Consider the following 23,571-nt stretch of genomic DNA (forward strand, 5'->3'; position numbering starts at 1 on the left):
AACTAGGAGTGAGCACATCATAAAAATCACTCTTTTTATATGCATTTTGACTGAGTCATAAAAAAATAGTATATAATAAAGTGTAATGAAATAATTATAATATAGTAAACAAAAAAGATAATCAAAATTGTCCACAATCTAAGAAAAAAAAAAAAAAAAAAAAAAAGCATGTGCCCTGTGTTTCAAGAAAAGGAGAAATATTTGCAGTGTGGTTCTGTGTGTTGTCTCCCCAAGTATTGCTTTGTCTGGACCTTTGGTCCACTGTACAAGTGAAATGTCCTTCACAGAAGTTCTAATCCCCAGGAAACTAGGTGACTGCAGATGACTGTGACATACACACAGATCAAATGTCATCAGCCTTCAGTGTTCAGCATGGTCCCTGATCTCTTTGTGAGCACATGGCCCAAAGCATCTTCTAAAATAAAGGTCTCTAAGAATTGCCCTTTCTGTCATGAAGACTTGAAATTTCCTATTACTTTAAGACAAAATAAAATTACAGGAGGAAAAATTAGCACTTTCAACTGCCAGTCATCTTACTTTATCCTAATAAAATCTACACAAAGAAAACCAGAGCAGTGTCAGTTTTGACTATTCACTCCTCCAACTCTGCAATGCTCAAGGTGGGGTATCAAGTCTATATCTAGAACATCGAGAGGTCTGACAATCCTCATGAATTTGTCTCTCATAACTAGGAGTTCACAGGTTAAATGCATATTATATAACACACATTGTAAAACCATAGGCTAATCATAGACTAATCTAGATCCCTAATGTCCTTCTTCAGAAGTTATACTTGATGAAAAGCCAGATGTAAAACCATAACGTACAAAAAAATAATTTACATGAAGTTACAGATTCTTATCTTAAAAACTCAAACATATTTGATTTAAATAAACAAATAGAGCAGCAGACTATAACAGATCATAAATAGGGTTATTAAAAGATCACAATTAAATTAGAAATATAAACGGATCATTATAAATCCTTATTTTTTTCAATGTTAAGAATCAAACCCAGAATTAAAAAAGAATCTTTTTTTTTATTTCAAAGGTTGCTTCTTATATTGAAGCTCATATTAAAGCAACAGTACAATGTTCATAAAATATAAGTGTGATGCTGTAACATTTCCGTACATGTCAGAATACTGATATTTGTATGTATACTAAAATAAGAACTTTAAAATTGTACAAATAGATACATTAAAAATGACATAGAAATAGGGTGCTCCTCACTGAAACAAGACAGTTATATCTGGCACGTATTAGTTTAGGATGAAAGTAGAAGCAAAAAGATTTACAAGAATCAGCAGTAACAAGATTGATGCTCAAGAGACATAATTGTACATTGTATTGTACATACATTGTATGGGTTTAAGCTGGCTGGATATTATATATTTCAAGTTTAAAAATGCACTACAGATAGAGTGTCCATAGTTTAAGGCGAAATTACAGCTCAGAACTGTTGTCCTTTCTAATTTTGTGGAAGCTTCTTTGACAAATTGAAAAATAAAATAAGAGAGACTTAGATGTTCATAACACATAGACGATTTCCCTTCATTGTAAGTTCACCATAGACTTTTCCTTCATTTAAAGATTTTGTGTGCCAAGTGGTTTTTCTCCACTGAAGTGGATAAACAACTTCAATATTTGCTTTTTTTAGTGGGAAAAGGTACTTCACAGCATTTACCACTTCGATGTCCTTGCAGTTTTATTAAATGTTTCCTCTCTGTAAAACTCTGCTTGCTTTAAATGAGCCTTTCCTTGTTTTAAAAAAATACCTGTTTACACATCTTCTAGATTCTTGAGAATGCCAGACACAGTTCTTAAGGCCAAATTTGCATCATTATTGTTAAGAGTCATCATCAAAAGTGTCTTTGGAGCCATACAAGTCTGCTAGTTTCTTAAAGCGAGGTCCCCAGTTCTGTAGATAGTCGTAGTCTAGGTCTGAATCTGTGGTGGCAGACTCTAAGGAGCTCAAGGATCCTGCCACAGAACCCCTGCCCTCATAACCATAGATTTGGATGGAGTCATAGGGAGGGGCCGTGGGGTCATTATCTGCCTCCTGTATTCTTGTGTTGATGAAATCATCTACATCCACACTGTTGGGTGCAGGTCGCAGCCCAGGTCTAGGCATGTACTGATACTCAGGTTTGATGTCTTTGCGAGGGATAAATCCATTGATACCATCAGGATTCTGCAGGGTGGCAATGTCGAAGGCTTCTGTGTCTTCCTCACCTCCTCCTTCATCATCATAGGTTATGATGTTCTCACGAACATCTTCTTCCTCAAACACAATGAGTGGCTCTTTCTTTTGCCTCCTCAGAGTCACAAACAATACAACAATGACTGTAGGAAAAGAAAAAGAAAGTAGGCAAAGATTAAGCCCAACCTCCCTGGAGAGGCTCTGCTTCAGAACCTGGAATGGAGAAAATGATCGCTTTTCCAGAACTCACCAAAACTCCACACTGACATGTCTCCACCAGGAAAATGTGCCCTGGGAGTATCATACCCTATGACCTGAAAGGTTGGAATTATCTTGAATGTTTTGCAAGTGAATCCCAATGCTATTTAGCTGTCTTCTTAAGAATTGGTGAGGATTACTGTTTACTGAAAGGATGTGTGCATTTTTTCTTCTTGCACATGAATGTAACTGGCTTCTCCAAGTTTAGGATTAGAATGTTCAGAGAGCTCAGGACTTAACTTTCTGAGGTAAAAACAGGCTCCTGTCCAAAGGCCCTACTCTACAATACAAAAGTAAACCTTATCATAATGGGTGGGAGAGTAGACAATTCTAAAAATTTCTCAGGAGAAAAATATACTACCTATTTGAACATAAAAACAGAGTGTCATTGAAAAGCACAGGTGAAGCCATCCTGTCTTTTCTGGGAGAGGTATTCCACTAGGCTTGGCACTTTCTTGCCAGAGCAAGCAATCATTTATAAGGAACTCTAGACACCTCTTAATTCTTTATCGATTCTGTGTCTTCCCCACCCTTATCAAGAGGCTCCAACAATCTTTTGTTTGAAGACTCTCCCACACACTCAGCAAGACTGCAAACAAGGTTTGCAGCTGTATTGGGTAAATGGAGTGAGAGCTTCTATGAGTTCACATAGTCCTGGGATTCAGGGATGAGAAACTGTACTTCACTCAGATTTCACAAGGTCCCCAGAGTCCTATAACTTGTCTGCAACATAGTCATCATCCTAAAACCCACATTTTCACTTTATTCATTCATTCATTCATTCATTCATTCATTCATTCATTCATTCATTCATTCATGGAAAACCTCTTACATTAGCTTCCATAATTTATAGATATCCTCTAGGAATATGTGTCTGGCATTCTTGGGCCATGTTGGGCATTCTCTAACCTATGTCTATGCTACCTCTCATTCCAATCATAGGCTCTATTCTGCATGTCTCTTTGACTCTGAATTACTTCCTTGAGAAGCTATGAATTCATCCAACAAAGATACTGTCTCTCAGACTTTCCCATAGGGTCTGACTCCCAGAAAACACTCAGTAACTGTTGGACCAACTTCCCTCCCAATTTTCTATGGAAGTCGTCCTATTAATTCATTCAATAGAAAACATGTATATTTGAGGTCAGACTCCTTAGATTTGAAGTTTTATCATAGTACTTTTTGGTTCTGAAATGTTAGGACTTGAGCAGATGATGAGAGCTACCTCACCAGCAACTACAGGAAAAGCTTACAGGCAACACCATAAGGCTGAAGCACGCAGATGGATGTTGCAGATAATTAGAAGCTCACAGCTCAGCTTCTGCCTGCTAAGTTATCTCTTCTTCCTTCATTGATCCATCATAGTAATAATTACTCATTCTGCTACATTGTCCCTAATCTTTCTCCATCCATTTTTATTATTTATTTACTTACTTACTTACTTACTTACTTACTTACTTACTTACTTATTTAGAGAAACCTTCCTCAGATAACAGGTTTCTGCCTAAATTCTTCAGATACAGAACTGTCTCCCATGTCTTTCCAGCTTAGAGATGGAATCTGCCCTATAGTCCTGTGATATAAAGTAAGATGCTCATCATGACCTTCCTTAAACTCTTCCTTCAAAATTTGTCCATTCACATGCTCTACCCATTGTGCAATAGAACTCATGAAAGCTGTCACCCATTGTGGTATGTTTTAACTATGTGAATATGTACGGTACAGTCCTTGTAGCCATCCTGTACTGGATAAATCATTGGAAGGATGTCCATGGGTTTTACCATGTAACAGGGAAATCCTTACCCAGGAGAATGACAATGCAGGCAAGGATGGCAATAAGTGCCCCAGTGCTCAGGCCAGCATTCAGGATGTAGGCCTCAGCATTACACGACAGCAGTGCCCCATTCACGTCACATCCACAGACTTTGATAGTGAGGGTATTGGTGCTACTCATAGGTGGAATGCCACCATCACTGATCACGATGGGCAGGAGGTAAAAGTCTTGCTTCTGCCGACTGAACCCTCCTCGACGGGCATAAACCCCTGCAGTGTTATCTGTTTGAAGAAGAAAGACAGAGTATGTTTTCATTGTAGGGCCATATTGATCACAGATGCCTGCAGCTTTCCAGCTCTGAAGACATATTTTGTGTTATCAAAGCCAAAGTTAGAACCTTTCTTGCTTGATAATTCATCTAGATGTTATAGAAGCCTTGGATATAGCATGATAAGATGATAAAATCATTTCACATTTTGGAATAAAATAGAGAAATTGGCTTTTTAAGGTTCATCCTTTGGCAGTTTGTATTTATATTTTCTACAGAAATTCCACATCCTTCTGCACCCACATCATAAAACCACTCATGAACCACAGGAAAATTTCTTCAAGAAAATGGAAATGCTTGATTAACCTTGCAGCTCATTCCTGTTTTCTTCAAACTCTAACAAGCCTCAGCAAACAAGTCATTAAGCATTTCACCCGATCCTGATTCAACAATTCTCTCTGTCACTAATATTGCACAGTGCAAGACTACAAAGCAGAACATTGTGTTTTATGTACCTAGACATAATCGTGTTTTGGGGGTTAACATTTCTGCTGTCCCAAATGAGCTAGTTCAGTTCAACACAGGGAACTCACTTCTGTTCCAAGCATTCATTGCTTTTGCACCTATCTTGTCTTTTCTTTCATGTTTTCTTGCATCAAATAGCTAGGTTCTATCATGACAGTTAGACTTCTGGCTCAAAAATAGATTGCAAAGTCCTCCCTTAAAGATGATTCCTGAACCTTTCCATTACCCCTGTCCATTGTGAATCTCCACACTGTATTTTCCTATTTCTATAGAAGTACATGTTCTCCACATCTCTCAGAATCTATTGACATAACCACTTTGACCTCAACAAGACTAGGTATTTCTAGAGAGCGAGGGATTTTATCTGATTCATCTCAGGCTCTTTCCTGTAAGATGCACAACAAACATTTAATAAATATTTGTTGAGCAAATAGTGTAACTTGGTTTTGGAAAAGTTTAACCAAAATCCAGATGTTGGCTTTCATATTTCTTCTATGTTTTATAACTTCTATTTCCCAATGCTTCCTTATCATATTCTCTCTACAGACAAAAATCCAGTGTAGGATGTATTTCCTAGAGGGAAAATATTGTTGGTGGTGGTGGTGATGATGTTTAAAGGAAAAAGTAGTAATTTAACATGCTCCATCAAATTGTATATGATACCCTGATCTGCTGGCATGGCCTGTCCATTTGTAGGTTAAGAAGCAATAATTTATAGCAAAGTGAATGATATAGCCAACAGCAAGGCCACCTAACTGGAAAGTTTAAACTAGATTGATAGGGATATAAATTTGTTCCTTTAATAGGAAAAAAAAATCAAAGAATCTTGAAACAAAATTTATGCATTTTAGGTAAAGGAAAAAATGCAATTTATTTTACTTGGCCTGTTTGGTAGATCTGGTCTCATTTAAGCTTGAGCACACAAGGCTGAGTAGTACTGAAGGTGAGCCACACTTATTCACTGACTTTGGCAATCTTTATGATGATGGTTTCTCAGCTTTGCACTGCCAACACCTCAGCCAAGCCAAGGAAGAACAGCTATGTCTCTCACTTCTATATTTTCTGGATTTTGTGTGATTTGTATACTGTGTTTTTATTATTAGAGAGAAGTTATATATACTACATAAAATAGCATGAAAAGTAAACTAGCCCAATAAAAGTTAGTCCCTGGGTGATACTCTTCTGTTCAGGGTGACAACTCTGTCCCTTACTTCATAATTAAATGCACATGCCTATAATAAACAATTCAAAGACATTTTCTTTTTTCTGCTTTTCTGTATTCAAATAAGACTTTCACAACTAAAAATTTACAATCTTTGCTCCATTTTAACAATTTGAAATTTTATTATAGACATTATGGATAAAATAAACATTAAAATTTCATAAACAGAAGCAAAAATTAATTAGATGTCTTGATCAAACTAACTATAATATGGGTCGCCAGTGGACCTTGTTTCAGCTTATCTATGTAGTTTCTACTCTGGTAACATGATATTATAGCTGAAGATAATGAAAATTGAGCATTTTTTCTTTCTGTTTTTATAAACTTTTGAAAACAAAATTTGAAATATGTTTTTCAACCAGTCATTTATGCAAGCTTGTCTCTTCAGATCACAGCAGTCAGACTTCTACACAACAGTGGTTGAAACTCAAACACTAGTGTATAGCACAGTTCTGTATATACCAGCAATATGTGAATCAGAGATGAATCATCTTCTGTAAAGCCAGATGTTCTCAGAAACACTGAAACTACTACAGGTCTGCTGAATTGGGTCCAATCTCAGAACGGTAGAACAGCAGGATCTCTAAAACTTCTTTTAACATCTCTTCTAGTAAAGGATGTTTATGTACATAGAGATTAGGATCAATTCTAAAGATAGGAATGAAATGGACTATGAGTCTTCCAAAAATACTAATTGAAAGTTTCATGATGAATCTTGATTTCCTGTCTGGAACCTTGCTTGCTCATCTTTAAAACAAGGAAAACTATACATACACCACAAGAAACATGGAATGGCTATTGGAACCAAATGATGTAATATACTTCATTAATTGTCCTCTGTACTGGTTGGTCTTCCAGAGGACCTACAGAATCTGCCAACTAAAAACTTAACACCCAAAGTCAAGTCCATCCTTGGGCCTTAATGAATAGTTAAAGTCATAGATATAGATGGTTGCTGTTGAATAATCCTCCTGTGCACTAGTGAATATATTTCTCCATGACTGGTTTAATAAAGAAGCTAACAGCTCTATAGCTGAACAGGATAAAGTTATGTGGGAGAGCCAAACTGAGAATGATGGGAAGAGGAAAGGCAGGGTAAAGAGTCACCAGCCAGATGGAGAGGGAACAGGAGATGAATGTGCCATGCTAATAAAGGTACAGCCCTATGGAAGAGCAAAAATAAGGAATATAGGTTAACTTAAAATGTAAAATATAGTTAGTAATAAGCCTCATCTCTTGGCCAAGCATTTACAGTCAATATATATTTCTGTGTGTTAATTTGGAAGTGGATCCCAGGACAGAAAAACCCCTCTTACAAGTCTTATATACCAATCTGACCTAACACTAAGCTTATCTAAGCTGCTTAAATCCATAAAGTGCATCCTCTCTAAGTCTACATTGCCCCATCTCCCACAGGAGTATGAACGTTTTCTAGATGAGCAGTTCTGAGCATTAGCATCAGAGCCTACGATAATATTTCTTGTGATCCATCCAGAACATGGTCAAAAATAGACAATATGGTCAGAAACAAGTGAAAAGCAGTTCTAAAAGTACCAATGGGAAAAGAAATAAACTAACAATAGCAAAACTCCTTTCTGGAACAAGTGCTGCATTTTAAGAATGACAATGTACACTTTTCATCTAAATTATTCTAAGTGGCTGGCCACTCATACTCTGTCTTCAAAGGTGCCCTTAGTTTGAATTTACGAAAGTAAATGAAGAGGTTAACATATTTACATATTTACAGAGGAAGATAGATTTCAACATGGCAACTAAGAAGAACCATAAAAATATAAATATTGCATTAATTTTAAATGTTCTATTTTGAGCCTTCAAAGACCCTTTTCCAACCCATGAAAAATCTTTAAAAACACACACACATACACTCACTCAGTCTTAAGGATAAAGTGGAAGTAGCTTACATCTTGAAACTTCTTCATGTTTGTTATTTGATTTTAAACATAAAATTAATATATTTAGAATTAACTTTGCTTCCATTCACAAAAGTACTTAGTGTGGTATTGGCCTGTTGATGATGTTAGGAGAATATTAATTTTTTCCTGGAAATTCTCATCTTTGAGTAGGAGACTAATGAGGAAGAGAAACTTGTTGGCAAGGATGGGAATGTAAATTCATGGAACTGTCACTAAGGCTTCTAATACAACTGCCTACATGGAAGTGCTTATACTCCATAAGTAGGAAATTGTTAGTGCTTCAGTTCTAGGTTATGTATTTCCCCAGGATAACAAAATATTTTTCAAGCACCTTGGTTTTACATCCTGATGCTCAACATTTCAATACTGGGAGCAGGTAGGTAACCAGTTCTCCTTTTTTCCTACTTAGGCAAAAATTTGCAATTGTTGCCATTTATTACTGGTATATGACATTCACAGATTGTAGTGTTTCTATAAACGGAGAAAATAAATTCATGTTTCAAAATTTTACGTCTAAAACATGGACTCCTAATTGCATGCTGCTTTTACCTGCACAGTTGTTCATTATACTAACAAAATTCAAAGTTTCCTAATGATCATGGTCTCCATGGCACCTGGTTGGGATGCTTATATAAGCATTCTGATGATGATATAGCCCACTGGGGAGAAACATAAAATATGACACTAAAAGGGAAAATTCTGGTGGAGAAATATCCCTTGATATGTGGATGCACTGGACAGCAGATCTTGCATTAATCTAAAACATATTGTGAGAAATGAGCACAGCTCCTGCATGTTAAAATGTGATCAAAGAAAGCATGGCAGCAAGGGACTAGAATATTCTGCTGTTTTCATAGTGATATCAGAGGGAAGTTCTTCTGTGCTGCTCTTGGTTCTCTGTCCTTCTAGTCTCTAAAGAACCCTCATTTCCTGACCCACTGAAGCACTCTGGCTATTTATAAGACACTTTGGATGCTTTAGTCTGAGAATCTGCTCTTGCAACCATTAAATATTTGGAGAAGTTTAAAGTAGGCCTTACTCTTAGGGAGATACTTTCTTTTCTTCTCACTAAAATTTGCCTGTTTTACCAATTCATCACACCCTTAGGGACAAACTAGATCTATCAACTTTACTAAAACCTATTCCACATATTAAGGAAGTCCATTATCAAGTCACTCACAAAATAAATATTTATTTACTTTCTATTGGGTTCCAGCTTACCAAGAACAGGCAATAGCTCTATTATATATATATATATATATATATATATATATATATATATATATATTATTTATGTGTATATGTATATATAATATGTGTGTGTCTATAAGGAAAGAGGATGCATGTGACCCAAAAGTCTTCAAGAAGTATTAAGCTTTAATAATTTCAGGAAGCAGTATGATGTATAATTATATAAATATCATTAGAAAGCTTAACATTACATAATTTTTATACTCATTTAAATTTGTAAATTTTTAATAATTTGTTTTAATTTGGTGTACTAAGCATATTGTCATTATCAACCTGAGTGGCACAAATATTAGAAATTAAAAATAGTATTTGCAGTCTGTAGTGTACATATGTGTTTTCAAAGATGAATTTATTGGCCATATATATTCTCATTTTCTTGCCATTTTAAGTACACTAGGGTCTCTTCCTCTAGCTGTGGGTAATTTGTATTTCACAGACCACAGCACAAAACACAGAGTTCAGGTACTTTGTTTCATTCACTGTTTTGTTAATATCTGTATGTCTGTAATATTGTATATGTTGGTAGAACAAATTATTTCTTGTGTTTTTATACTGTTGTGGAATACTATTTTAAGACGTGTGACATTCATTTATGCTATGGAATATTTGTTTAACTATGCAAAGATGTATTGCATTCTTTTATCTTGCATTTTTTTTAACTTCATGAAGCTGTGTTATTCTGCCTGCCTAAAACACCTGATGGGTCTAATAAATAGCTGAATGGCCAGTAACAAGACAGGAGAGGGATAGGTAGAGCTGGCTTGCAAAGAGAATAAATAGAGGCAGAAGGAAAGAGGAATGGAAAAGGGAGAAGGGGGGAAGGGTGCCAGGGGACAGCCACCAGCCGCATAGCTGGACACAGAGTAAGAAGTAAAAAACGTAGAACAGAGAAAGGTAAAAGGTCAGTTGGATAATTTAAGAAAAGCGGGTTAAAAACAACCCAAGCTAAAGCCAGGTATACTTAAGTAAGAATAAGTCTCCTTGTATTTACTTGGGAGCTGGGTGGCAGGCTCCAAAAGAACAAAGAGCAAAGAGAAAACAACAACAACAACAACAACTATATTACACTGTTCTTATTTGTGTATGGGGTATGTGTGTATGTGCCTGTGTATGCACGAATGAAAGTGTGTAAATCTCTGTGCCCATAACTGTAGATATGTACATGGCTGTAAGAGTATGGGCCTCTGTGCATGACGATAGTAGGTTGTTTTGAAGGGGGTGTATATGTGTCCCTGTGAGTTGTGTGCATGCCAACAGAGGCCATTAGAAGACACAAGTTGTCCTGCCCTAACATTTGCCACATTATTCCCTTCAAACAAAGTTCCTCATTGAACCTCAAGCACTTGCTTTTAACTAGTCTGGCTGACTAGCAAGCTCCCATGATCTGACCTTCTCAGTCCCAAAATATTGAAATTTCAGGCACACAAGCACATCCCATCTTGCCAGTTCCTGCCAGACTACTGTTTTCAATACGCCAAATACTGATCTAACATTTTTACAGTCACATTTTAAAGATTCACTAATTTCCAGTCTATCACCTCACATTACTTACTGTCAAACCTAATCTGACCTTTGCCACCTTTATCTATACTGTGCATATTACTGATTTATCTTTTTTCCAATTTTTCTTTTGGGACAAGGTCTTATTCTGTGACCCCATAGATGGCCTAGAACTCACTATGTAGCCTAGGATGTCTTCAAAAGCCCCAGCCTCCTAAGGACTAGAATTAAAAACACGCAACACTATAAGTGGCTACTGATAGTTCTCTTAGAAACTGTTTTGTCTTTTAATAATATTATTCCTTTACTATTGGTTAGATTGTAGTAGAGTCAACAAAGGCAATGTTATTGATCTTTTAATATGGGTAAATTCCATACCTTATTGCTTCTACATATGATTTTCTAAACAATTCTCACAATAACATGGAAATACAAAAGGAAACAAAATCCAAATTTTCTAGGTTTCAGTGCATTTCACTTGTCCACAGCTAATCTTTGCATACTATATGGTTGTATGTTAATTAAGTCAATTTCCTTTTATCAAATTCTTCCAACACAGATGGTGAAAAAGTGAACTCCATCATAGTTGAAGAACCAGAGGGCCTCATGCTCTAGAGAAAGAGAAACAAGAAACAAAACCAAAACCAAAACAAAAAATGCTCTTAAAAACCTGAGGTCTTTGTTGCACAGAGACAGAAAAAGAATCAAAGGCACACACAGAATGTTTCTCTTCCCACAGCTTTGTCAGAAGTCCACATGTGTTCTTAGCCTTCTAAAAATTTACAAAAGCCAACAAAATACTTTATTTTACCAGTATTTAGCAATAAAGGGAATTTTTTTTCAGGATAGTGTTTCTCTGTATAGTTTTGGCACCTGTCCTGAATCTCATTCTATAGATGAGCCTGACTTTGAACTTACAGAAATCCACTTGTCTCTGCCTCCTGAGTGCTGGGATTAAGGGGGTGAGCCATCACCACCTGGCTTAATAAAGGGAATATTACAGTGAGGCAAATTATAAATAAGATGGCCTTTAAATTGCTAATGTAAAAGATGATTCAAGACTGTAGTGGCTGCAACGACTTCCAGAAGAAACAAGAAGTTGTTCACTTTCTGAGAGAATTATGTTGGAGAATATACAAAATTTTATATATATATGATAGCAATTGCCTTTATGTAGCTATATAATTCAAGCACACACCCATGTGTATTGTGGGTTGACATTGACAGAATATGAATAGTTATAGATTATTACATTTGTTACGGTAAAATATTCTGTGATATTTGTTCAATTTTCTCCATGCTCAAGGGGTGCAAAATGTAGAAAGTAATATTTCTACAAAAGCGCTTCATAAACAAACACAACAATAGTGCCCATGAACTCCGTGAAATACCAACATTTAGATACATTTTCAGCCACTTAAAGAATGTAAGCCGATTAGTTAAGACAGTGGCCAGAGTGAACTTAAGAAGAATATGTTTAAGTTACCCATTGGCATTTGTGTACATGCAACCATTAAAGAAAACAACATACTCACAGTGGAGTTAATCAATAGAATGGGAAGAATAACAAACCCTAGATTTCTACCCTACATGATGTAGGAGATAATAACAGTGGTGGTAAATGATCTTGGACATGGTCAATCACAAGTGGTTACAAAATGACTGCCCGGTTGCATAATATCCACAGATAAAAGGCTGAAATTTAAAGCTGACACACAATGAAGAAGACAAATAGGTGAATAATGCTATTAATTTTGCTGAGAAAAGCATTATTAAGGATAATGTAAGAGCAAAAGTACACTATTTATAATGAAGTGACACAATCAGGATTGAAAAGATGTTGAGACATCAGGGTGTCTGCGTGATGGAAAGGACAGGTCAAAAGTTAACAGCGCCAACAGTTGATATGTAAACTCAACTGTAAAATTACGAGTCCACTATTTTGGACATGGGAAAGGAATATGAATGGCTGAGTTCTAAGAATACAGCAAGGGGCTTGGAGAGACAGCTCAGGGGCAAAGAGTAAGCACTGTTCTTGCAAAGGAGCTAAGTTTGATATTGAGTACCACATCAGATAGCTCCCAACTACCTGCAACTCTAGCACTAACAGGATACCATATCTCTGGTCTCTGCAGGCCAAATATACTTTCACTTGCACATGCCTGACCCTACCACATACATAAAAATAGCTAAAAATAAGAAATCAAAGTTTAAAAGCAGTAAAAACAAGAAACGATGGATATTTAAATTTTGCAAATGATGAAAAACTTAGAATTGTGAAATAATACTCCTATTTTTATTTGTCATTTAGGCAAGACTAAAATGATGTTATGTGAGTTTAGTTTGCATATGAGAAAGTGAGAATGGAGTGACTTTCCTGACACTTTCAGCAATCTGTAAGACATTTCCAATGAACACTTTGCCTAGGAAGAAATCAATGTATATTATATGAAAAAATTCATTTGTAATAAAAGGAAAATTGAAAAACCAACAATAACAAAAAAGCTATTGAATAACAAATCCATCCTAAAAGTGTTAATCACATAACTGGTAAAGGTGTGCAAAAGCAATGAATTTAAAAATAACAGACAAATGTCCTACAGTGAAGAGGACCATAGCTAGAAGGCATTGGCATCAGTGTTCTGATGCACATCAATGTATATCATATGCTGAGTGGAAAACAGATGTATTGTTTAAGTTGCTTTTTATTTATTTTATTTTATTTTTTTAATTATTATATTTGTGTTTTAATTTTACATATCAGCCAGGGGTTCCCCTGTCCTCCCCCTTCCCCCCACCCCCACCTTCCCCCCAGTCCCTCCCCTCCATTCCTATCTCCTCCAGGGCCAAGACTCCCCTGGGGATTCAGCTCAACCTGGTAGATTCAGTACAGTTATTCAAATAAGAAAAGAAAACAGCTAGAGGAGAATACAAAACAACAGTGATTCTCTTTTTAGACTATACCATGTTATTTTTATTATTTTTAATCTTATTCCTACTGCTGTGATTTCTAATTTTCCTACAAGGGATACAAATTAATTATACAATAGAAAAGGATCATAAAATTTTTTGCAAATATATTTTAACACAATTATTATGGCTATGATTGAAATGGAAATCAAAATCATTTTTCATTTTCTCTTGAACATTCCCTGAATTCTAGACTGATAAACGGAACTATAAATTTTTCCTCTCTGTGGATTAGTTTTATTTAAAAATAAACAAAGACAGTAACAGTAAACAAAGCACAGTAAACAAAGACAGAACAGAATTAACTACAAATACTACATACAATTTTCTATGCAATTTCCAGTGTGTCACATGTACGAAGCAATGACTTCCAAATATTTAGATTTAATTTCATGACTGACTGTGAGTATGACCTTGGACAGATCATTGCTTTTGGACAATTATTGTTCTTGCCTCATTTGAAACTGTGAGAAAAGACATAAAACACATCCGAATGGGTTCTTTGACAAATTGGGTAAAAATGGTTCTGTTAAGATTTTATATGCCAGTGAAGAACTGGCTATATGCAAAGGATTATTCCCTGTCTTTTTCCATCCTTCTACTTTCCTTAGATATTATGCATTCCTTGTATTTTCGGAAATGTCATAAGTCTGGTATTTTCAAAGTAAGTGCATCTCAATGGACTCAGTGGACTGTCTCTTTATCTGCTCAAACAACTCCATTCTAGTATTAATAGCTCAAGATGGACTTACATGTGTTCTACTTTCTTTATACCTGCTGATCCACCTTTGAAGCCGGGAGTGCAGGATGGAGAAGGATAAAATAAAATAAAAGGCTGATTTGTACTAAGAGGGTTTTCCTCTTACATTTCTAAAAGTGCTTAGGATGACTTTTGGCAAACACAATAGTGATTATCTACATGGCATAATGGAAGTAAACACTCAAGGAGAAAGTGACTTGATCCTTTTACTCAGCATGATCTAAACCATTATCTCCTATTTTCTAGGAAAATAGTCTCTGCCGAGAAATTTGGTAACTCAGTAGGCTATAATAGGATATGGAATGTGATTATTCCTTTTGGATTACTTCAATATGTAATTACTTTTAGGAACCAGCAGAAAGTAACTCTATTAAATGGTAATTATAGGACTGTATTTGCTTTGAGGTTCTGTAATAGCACTAAACATGGGAGTTTTCATTAACTGTTTGCCATAGTTAATAAAGTAATTTTTCTTAAGAAGTGGCAATTCCCTGCAAACGTATAGCTCAACAGTAAGATTAGTCTCCTAAAAGAGAAGGTGGGGGAGATAAATTGTGTAGTTGGCTAGCTCATCAGTGGTAATATAATCTCCATGAAATTATAGATGTCATCCACAAAGTACTGTGGTAAAATAAAATACTTATAAACCTCCTGAGAACAATATGCCACAGTACAGTGTTTACAGAGGTTAATGGAGACAAAATATGATTTTACATTAAAAACAAAGACTGAGCAAGTGATGAAGATGAAGCTGGCCCACTCAGTAAAGCCTAGAACCGTGTGCTGTTTGTAGGAGGCATATTGTAAAGGCAGATCTTGCATACTGTAAATGTAGCTCTTGTATACTGTAAATGCAGACCATGCAGGGAATAGAGCAAAGCATTAGACTTCAAATGTAATTTGGGAATTACATCAACATATAAGTAAAAATATGAGCACAACCAAAGTTTTCTGGATGGCTGCTCCAGTCTCCTCACTACTGACAAAGGTAAGTGAAAACTAAACTAGTATTAACACTGAAAAATGTGAAAACAAAACAAGGTGTTAATTCAGACTAGTACTAGAAACTAATTTGGGAAGATGGAAACTTCTAACAATTAAGGCAAAGATTTTCTTGTGCTAAAACACAGATACCTCAGAAAACCTTATGAAATCTTCATGCAGACTTTTCTCTCCTTCGCTAAGGACACATTGATTCAGGTCTCACCTGCACTCCTCTCCTGGAAGAACATCAGGACAAAAGTAAGCTCCTATATCACTCTCTGTACCAACTGAAGGTATGTGTCCTTGACTGGAAACTCCTGTCTACACTATTGTTTTGTAGAATTCTTTTCTCTCTCTGAAATAGAACATTATTTTAAGGTGTGTTAGTTTTGTTTTTGTTGCATTTGTTTAACTCTGTGAAGCTGTGATACTTTGCCTGTCTAAGATACCTGATGGTCTAATAAAGAGCTGAGTGACCAATGGTGAGGAGGGAGAAAGGATAGACAGCGCTGACAGGCAGAGACAATATATAGAAGGAGAAATCTGAAAGGAGAAAGAAGTAGCCAGAGAAGGACGAGGACTCCAAGAGCCAGCCACCATGGAGTAAAAATTAATGAAGGTAATACAGGAATAGAGAACGATAAAAGAACAGAGACAAAAGTTAGATGGGTTAATTTTAAAAACTGGCTAGCAACAATTCAAGCTAAGGCTAGGCATTTATAAGTAAGAAAAAGTATCCGTGTGTGATTTATTTGGTAGCTGGAAGGCAGGCCCCAAAATATCTCTCTCTCTCTCTCTCTCTCTCTCTCTCTCTCTCTCTCTCTCTCTCTCTCTCTCTCTCTCTCCTCTCTGCCTCCCTCCCTGTCTGCCTCTCTTAATCCCTTGCTCCCTCCTTCTCTCTTTCTCTCTTTCTAACACATCTCCTCTACGATGGATTGCACTTAATACCTCTCATATACCATGAAAACACTCTAGCTTTCAGCTGCTGTAACTTGATCCCTTTTAGTTAACTTTTTTTTTTTTTTTTGAGATAGGAACTTGCTAAATTGTGTAAGCTTTCCTTGAACCCATTCTGTGGTTTAGGAAGTCCTTGAATTTGCAATTCTCCTGCCTCAAACTTCAGAGCAGGGGAGATTATAGGCCCGTGTCCCAGGTCTGGTTCAATTATGTCCTGAAAGAGCTTACTCCTACCCATAAAGCCAAGAAGGTGAAGGATAAGGACAAAATGAAAGGATGCAAAGTAAAGATGCTATTTTTGAAATGATAAGGGCCATTTTAAAAAGTGAACCCTAGCTTACTGTAATATTCCTTTAAAATACATATCTCTGCAGTAGACTTGTCTCACTTCTTCTGAGAAAGCAATATATTAGGAGAGAAAAAACCCTGTCATAATACCTCAGGCATTTTCCCCGGTAGTCTCATTTTGATATATGCTTAATTTATATGTCCCATAATTAAATGTTCTAGTCAGTTCACGAAATATTAAAATATGTCAAATCACATTCCCTCTAGATCCAGTAGCATAAGGAATATTGCTCTGCTTTAATATCACCACAGGAAGAAGTTAAAGCAATAACATCAAGCTTGACCACTTGGTTTAAAACTCAAGTCTACTTTTTATTTGCATAGTTGCCTTTCGACAGATTATTTAATGGTTTTTGTGCTTCATTTTAATCATTTGTCAAATGGAAATAATAATAACTACTGCCTGTGGTCCAGTGAAAAATTAAGTAAACAAAATAGGTGAGGAATCTCAACAAAGTCCTTGGATTGTAGCTATTGGCTTTATGGTACTGATGGCAGTCATAACAATGATGGAGAAGTAACAGTGTTCTTACATTAGTTTGAGGCCTGTTTTCTTACTCTTCTTTTAGTCATGAGGAAAGAAACTCACTTATATTATTTACATGAATAGCATGGGGCTGTAAAAACAGCTGTATCAAGAAGGCCTACCTCTGTTTCCCATCCCGGATGGTTGTACTGGTCTGCATTTCATAGGCTGACTCTATCACAGATTTACATACACAATGTCTACTGAGAAGAAATGCTCAGAGCATAACAGCATGGTCTGTAAGTCAACATGATTACTTGACCTTCATCCCTGACTCTGTCACTTACTTTGTCTAGGGACTGTGTCAGTTCAGGTCTCTACAATCAAAGCATCTCCTCCTAACAACCAGCAAGTTCTTGACCTCCTTGACCCAAAGAATGAGAGGCAAGAAGTATATTGAATAGTGTCATTTTTTAAATGGACAAACAGTGCTTCATTTTAACCACTTCTGGCAATACCACTGTCAGCACTTTTAGATATGGAGTTCTGCTCCCAGCCACACTGCATTGCAACTATGTTTGGAGGGAAAAGCCTGTGTGTGAAAGATTATGCTGCCTTACAAAGTTGAACTAATCTCTTTTAATGCTTTACTTGATATCAATATTCATAAAGCCATGCTTCCCCCAAAGGGTTTATCAATCTCTTTAAAAAAAAAATTAGATAAATGGAGTTGTTTGCATATTGACCCTGTAAGCTTTCCCACTTGGTTTTCCTGCTGCTTCATGAATATCAAAGAAAACACACACACACACACACACAGACACACACACACACACACACAGAAAATAAAATTAGACTCACTTATTCTTATGTATCAAATGAATCTGTGTGTCAAAACAGAAGTGGCATTATTATCCCTTGTTTATTCTTCAACAGAAAAGCATTATTAGATTAGTGAAAATATTTGTACTGTGCAATATAAAAGGCATTTGTTTGCTATTTCTACTTCTCTGAATACATAGGAAGTTTAGTTACAAACCTCTGTTGTCTCTGACTGTGAAATTAGGGTTGTGAATGATTTCAGGGGGTAGGCTGAAGATAAATCTTGGTCCATTGGCTGTGTCGTCCTGGTCATCTGCACTAACTGTAACTATTGGCTGAAAGAGAAAGGTGGCTCATAAATAAATCATGATAGTATCAGCATATCATTTATCCAGATTTTCCTAGTAGGCTAAAACCTCTTATTTTAAAATCTCTTAAAAGCAGTACTAAGACATGAAATTTTTTTTGGACAGAGGCAGGTAACTTGAGTTGATGATTACAAAAACAAACTCTATTTCAAATGCATTGCTTATGCAGTACAAGGGAAGCCGGATATACCTGGTTGGAGAGTGGCTTGGTCTGATCACTCTCACAGATGAAGCCTTCATAAGGGGCAGCAAATTTAGGAGCATTGTCATTGACATCAAGGATCCTGATGGCCACTGGAACTTTGGCTTCCTGATGTCTGTTGTCTGAGAAAAAGAGAATTCAAACAGTAAACAAATACTATATAATGATAACATGCTAATTATCAGAATGATGAGGCTTCTTCCACCTATATGTGCAGTTCTAAGAATTGCATAACTATGGTTTGACTAGGAAATGTTCAGACATACTCATATATTTAGGAGTTCATGGGCTTTGGGGAATGATTCAGTCCAGAGAGCTCTGATGTAATTAAGAATGTATTGATGGTTTTGTAATATTGTGAACATATTGAAAAGTAGAAAGTAGGATCAAGTTAGAGGAATGATGTCACTGGAGCATGTTTCATGTCTACCAAGACATGAACATCTTTGCTCTGTAGCATATTTCCCACCACAATGCTCATGCCTAAACCAGGAAATACTATACCATTTTCCTACTTTGACTGAGAATAATTGTAAAGGTTACTAATAGAACCTAGTCCTGCTAGAAAGTAATTTATTACCATGATTCTCAAAGTAGGCTCCAAAGTATAGCATCAGATCCACCTGGTCATTTGTTGCTCATATAAATGATTGGATTCTAGTACAGATATACTGAATCAGGGAATCTCAAGATTAGTCGAAGAAATTTTTTTTTATAATATGCCAGCTATGAGATGTAATGAGAGAGATCAAGTTCAAGATTTAATGGTTAACAACTATACAAACTGCCTCAAGTCTTGACTTTAAGGCTATTGTTTGAGGTTTAACATAATGATCATAGGTTTTAAACTGCTGGAAAAGGTAAGCCATCTGTGATGGCTATTCTTGGTGGAATTAACTAAAATCCAAATGACCAAGCACACTCATGAAGGATTTCTTTTCTTTCTTTCCTTTTTTTAAATTAAATCATTTGAAGTGAGGCTTGGCGGTGGTGGCTCACACCTTTAATCCCAGCACTCAGGAGGCAGAGGCAGGTGGATCTCTTTGAGTTTGAGGCCAGCCTGGTCTACAAAGCTAGTTCAAGGAAAGGTGCAAAGCAACACAAAGAAACCCTGTCTTGAAAAACAATAAATAAATAAATAAATAAATAAATAAATAAATAAATAAATAAATAAATAAAAATCATTTTAAGTCGGAGGACACACTTCTAAACTGGATCTTTGAGGTGGAAATATAAACCTTTAATCCAGATATTTTGAGTGGAAATATCCATCTTTAATCTGAACCACAACTTTTGCTGGTGACCTAAATAAAGTACAAGAAAGAGGAAAACTCTGTCTCTCTCATTGCCTAATTGCTATCATTCTCACTACCAAGTTTAATCTGTCACTGGCATTAGAGCCTACTTCTTCAGGATTTTAGCATGTACTGGAGACCTACTGAGACATTTAGCCTCATAGACCACACAACTACTAGATTCTTGAGCCTTCCATTCATAGGCAGCCATGTTGGATTAGCTCAACCACAGCCCGTATGTCATTCTAACAAATTCCTTACAAATTATATATATATATATATATATATATGTATAAATTCTGTAAGTTCTGTTGCTCTAGAGAACCCTGAGTAATGAACCATCTTTTTCAATGTGCACATGAATTGTCCAAAGAAAATAAAAGCATTTCTACTTGGCTAATTATTGTTCTATATGTACAACTAAAAATAAATTTTAAAAACCAAAAAACAATTATATTGATAATCATCTCAGGGACCGAAGATAAGATCAAATACTACTGTTCTAAAGATAGATAGATAGATTGATAGATAGATAGACAGATAGATAGAATGTAGCAACAAAAGGACTCTTAATGATGTTCTGCTATACTCCTAGATCAGTTCCTTGCTCAACCATTATCAGAGAAAATTCTTTAGAAAAAATCTAAAACAAAACAAAATGAACAAAAAAAAATCCAACTCAGCAATTTTATTGTATAGACTAGAGTCAGAAGAATTAATATTTAGTAAAGTTAAATCAAAGCCCTTAGGAGAATACTTACGGATTTCTGCTGCAAAGACAGAGATGTTGAGCCAGGCAGTTTCCTCTCTGTCTAGAGGTTTTGTGGTTTTAATAAAACCATCCTCTGGATTAATTGTGAAAAACCTGTCGAGGTCAGTATGACGATCAATTGAATACCTAAGCAGAATGTAAATGAGGCAATTAGACCAAGACATTCAGAGTAGCTTAATATTTGAATATTGTATCTATGTTATATTTAAAGCAACTTTTTTTGCAACTGATCTCATGACTTAGGTTTTCTTTTTAATCAAATTTATTTTTCAAAATTTACACATGAATCTTTTATTGAAATCATTTTTGGTACGTTGGACTTCTTTATTCAGTACAATGAATGGAAATGCTGTTTAGCATATTTGATTGAGAAGTATAATAATGTGTTGCATATTTCTCCATATTTACTATAATCATCCACCATCTGAATATTTATAAAATTGCATTTGGGGAGTGAGTTTGTCTCACTCCCAAAGTACTCAGAAAGTCACAAATGTATCAAACCTTTGCCAAATTTTGGCATATGAATTATTGAATAGTTTCAAGGTTAACTAAATTCACCATCCAAGATCATTTATAGATCTAAGCATAAGTATTTTCCACATTTAAAAAAAGTGATTGCTATATTTTGAGTATTTTTATTTTGTTTTGTTTTGTTAGCTATAGAGACCTGTAGGTAATTTGGTCCTGCAAGTAATTTGGTTCTGAATTCCAAGGTGCGAACACAAAGCATGCTCAGCCAGTTACTTGAAGGTCCTTCTCTTCATTCCTTACTACATGGGCTGCAGTCCACAGCAAAGTGCAAAAGTTTCATCAAGTCCTACTCACTCAGAATTTGCCTCTTTCAAAGATTCTCAGAGTGTTATGGAGATGTCTGACCATAGGTCAGGTTGCAGAAAGTGAAAGAAACTTGGCTTTAATTGAGGTGCCAGATGTGACATGTACCAGCAACCTAGTTTTAATAGGTCTGCTGAGCTTGAAGGGTCCCACTAATTCATTTCACCACATCTGCCTCAAAAGAGGGAAGCTCCCAAATCTTAGATGTTTTTGAAACATTTAATAAAATGTATAGAACACATCAGTGATGGTTAAAAATATAAGAATATCAGCTGGGTGGTGGTGGCGCACGCCTTTAATCCCAGCACTCGGGAGGCAGAGCCAGGAGGATCTCTGTGAGTTCGAGGCCAGCCTGGACTACCAAGTGAGTTCCAGGAAAGGTGCAAAGCTACACAGAGAAACCCTGTCTCAAAAAAAAAAAAAAAAAAAAAAAAAAAAAAAAAAAAAAAAAAAAAAAGAATATCAGGGGAAGCAGCAAGGATTCTGGATATCAAAGAGCCAACTAATTCATACAGGATAGAATTTACAAATGGTATATATCTAATTTCTGAGGAACCAGTGTTGAAGGCCAGATCGTCCTATCTCAGATCAGTCACATCCTTTCCAGGAAAGATAGTCATTCATAGATAAGATTGTTATAGTATTCAAAACAAAAGGTCATTCATAATGGACTTTGAATACAGCGCCTTATGAGAAATGAATAGTTTTCCTTTTTCATGGGGATGAACTTCAGTTTGGTCTTACATTTCATCAAAACCAGTAAAAGACTGTAGCTTAGCCCTCAGCATATAATTCTATGTAGAATAACAGAAGACTTGTTTTATGGCATAAGGCAGCTACCTATTTAAGTAACATGACAGCACATATACAATAAGGAAGGTGGTAAGGCAAAGCATAATTCTAAAGATATAAAACTCATCCATAGATCTGGATTTTGCAAAATCTTAAATCCAGTCATGCCCCACTGCACATAATCTGAGGAATATAATTTTGAAAAAGTCACTTAAAATTGCTTAACTTCAACATATTTATCTTTACACTAGAACAGCAATTGTAACTAACTTTATATTATATGTGAGAATTAAATGAAGCCTAGTCAAAACTCACCCACATTAAGCAATGCAACCCAAAGTTGTTATTTTACTTTTTGCTCCTGCTGCTATTGTTTTGAGGGAGAAAATATGAAATCTCTTGAATGTCAGAGGGTAGCCTCCATTGTGAAGCCAATGAGAAACCATGGTAGAACTTTAAGCAAATAAGCAAATAAATAAAATCAGAACAACTGAATGATCACTCTGCTAGTGTAGTAAAGATGATCCGAAAGAAAAAAGAGCAGAAAACATTTAAGAATTAGATATAGTTTTCAAAATAAGAGAAATAGCTACTGAAATGCCAAAGGGATTGAAAACTACGTGACTAATGGAGTAGCAGTAGGAGTCAGTCAAGATTTAGATATCTGAGATGGCCATGAGAGTTTTCAAACTTCAAGGCCTCACTCACTGTCTGAGAGAGATCTGTTGGAAGACACAAAATTAAGGTAATTTAGCAGAAAATAGAGATTGAAGTTCAACTAGGAATAGGTTGCAATGTTAAGAGAGCAAAGATTCAATTCTATGATAGAGAATTAGTTATTTGAGTGTGATGTGTGGTGGTGGTGCTAGTGGTGGTGGCGATGCATTTGTGTATGTACAGATGCATGTTGTAGGGGAAGATGTATGTACGTGTGCATTTAGAGGCTACAGGGAAACCTTGGTTATTGGTATTCAAGAACTGTATACCACATTTTGGGGGATAGAGTCTGAGCAGACTGGAGCTCTCCAAATAAGCTAGGCTCATGGCCAAAAAGCCCTAGGGAT

At 35.9% G+C, this 23,571-nt stretch overlaps 1 protein-coding gene across 6 annotated transcripts in view; it reads right to left on the reverse strand.

Annotated features, from left to right (window-relative positions):
• Window positions 1-1,019: 1,019 nt before the first annotated feature.
• Cdh11 (cadherin 11) overlaps window positions 1,020-23,571 on the reverse strand; it is a 162,843-nt gene continuing 140,291 nt past the window's right edge. For all 6 annotated transcript variants that reach the window (XM_036187122.1, XM_036187126.1, XM_036187125.1 and 3 more), the window contains 5 exons: window positions 20,868-21,004; window positions 18,800-18,933; window positions 18,459-18,576; window positions 4,264-4,515; window positions 1,020-2,345 (listed from right to left, as the gene is read on the reverse strand). In XM_036187122.1, coding sequence (XP_036043015.1) covers window positions 1,849-2,345; window positions 4,264-4,515; window positions 18,459-18,576; window positions 18,800-18,933; window positions 20,868-21,004 — 1,138 coding nt within the window. In that variant the 3' untranslated portion in view covers window positions 1,020-1,848. The remainder of the gene's footprint in view (window positions 2,346-4,263; window positions 4,516-18,458; window positions 18,577-18,799; window positions 18,934-20,867; window positions 21,005-23,571) is intronic.

Source organism: Onychomys torridus, chromosome 5 (genome assembly GCF_903995425.1).
Source record: "Onychomys torridus chromosome 5, mOncTor1.1, whole genome shotgun sequence".
NCBI lineage: Eukaryota > Metazoa > Chordata > Mammalia > Rodentia > Cricetidae > Onychomys > Onychomys torridus.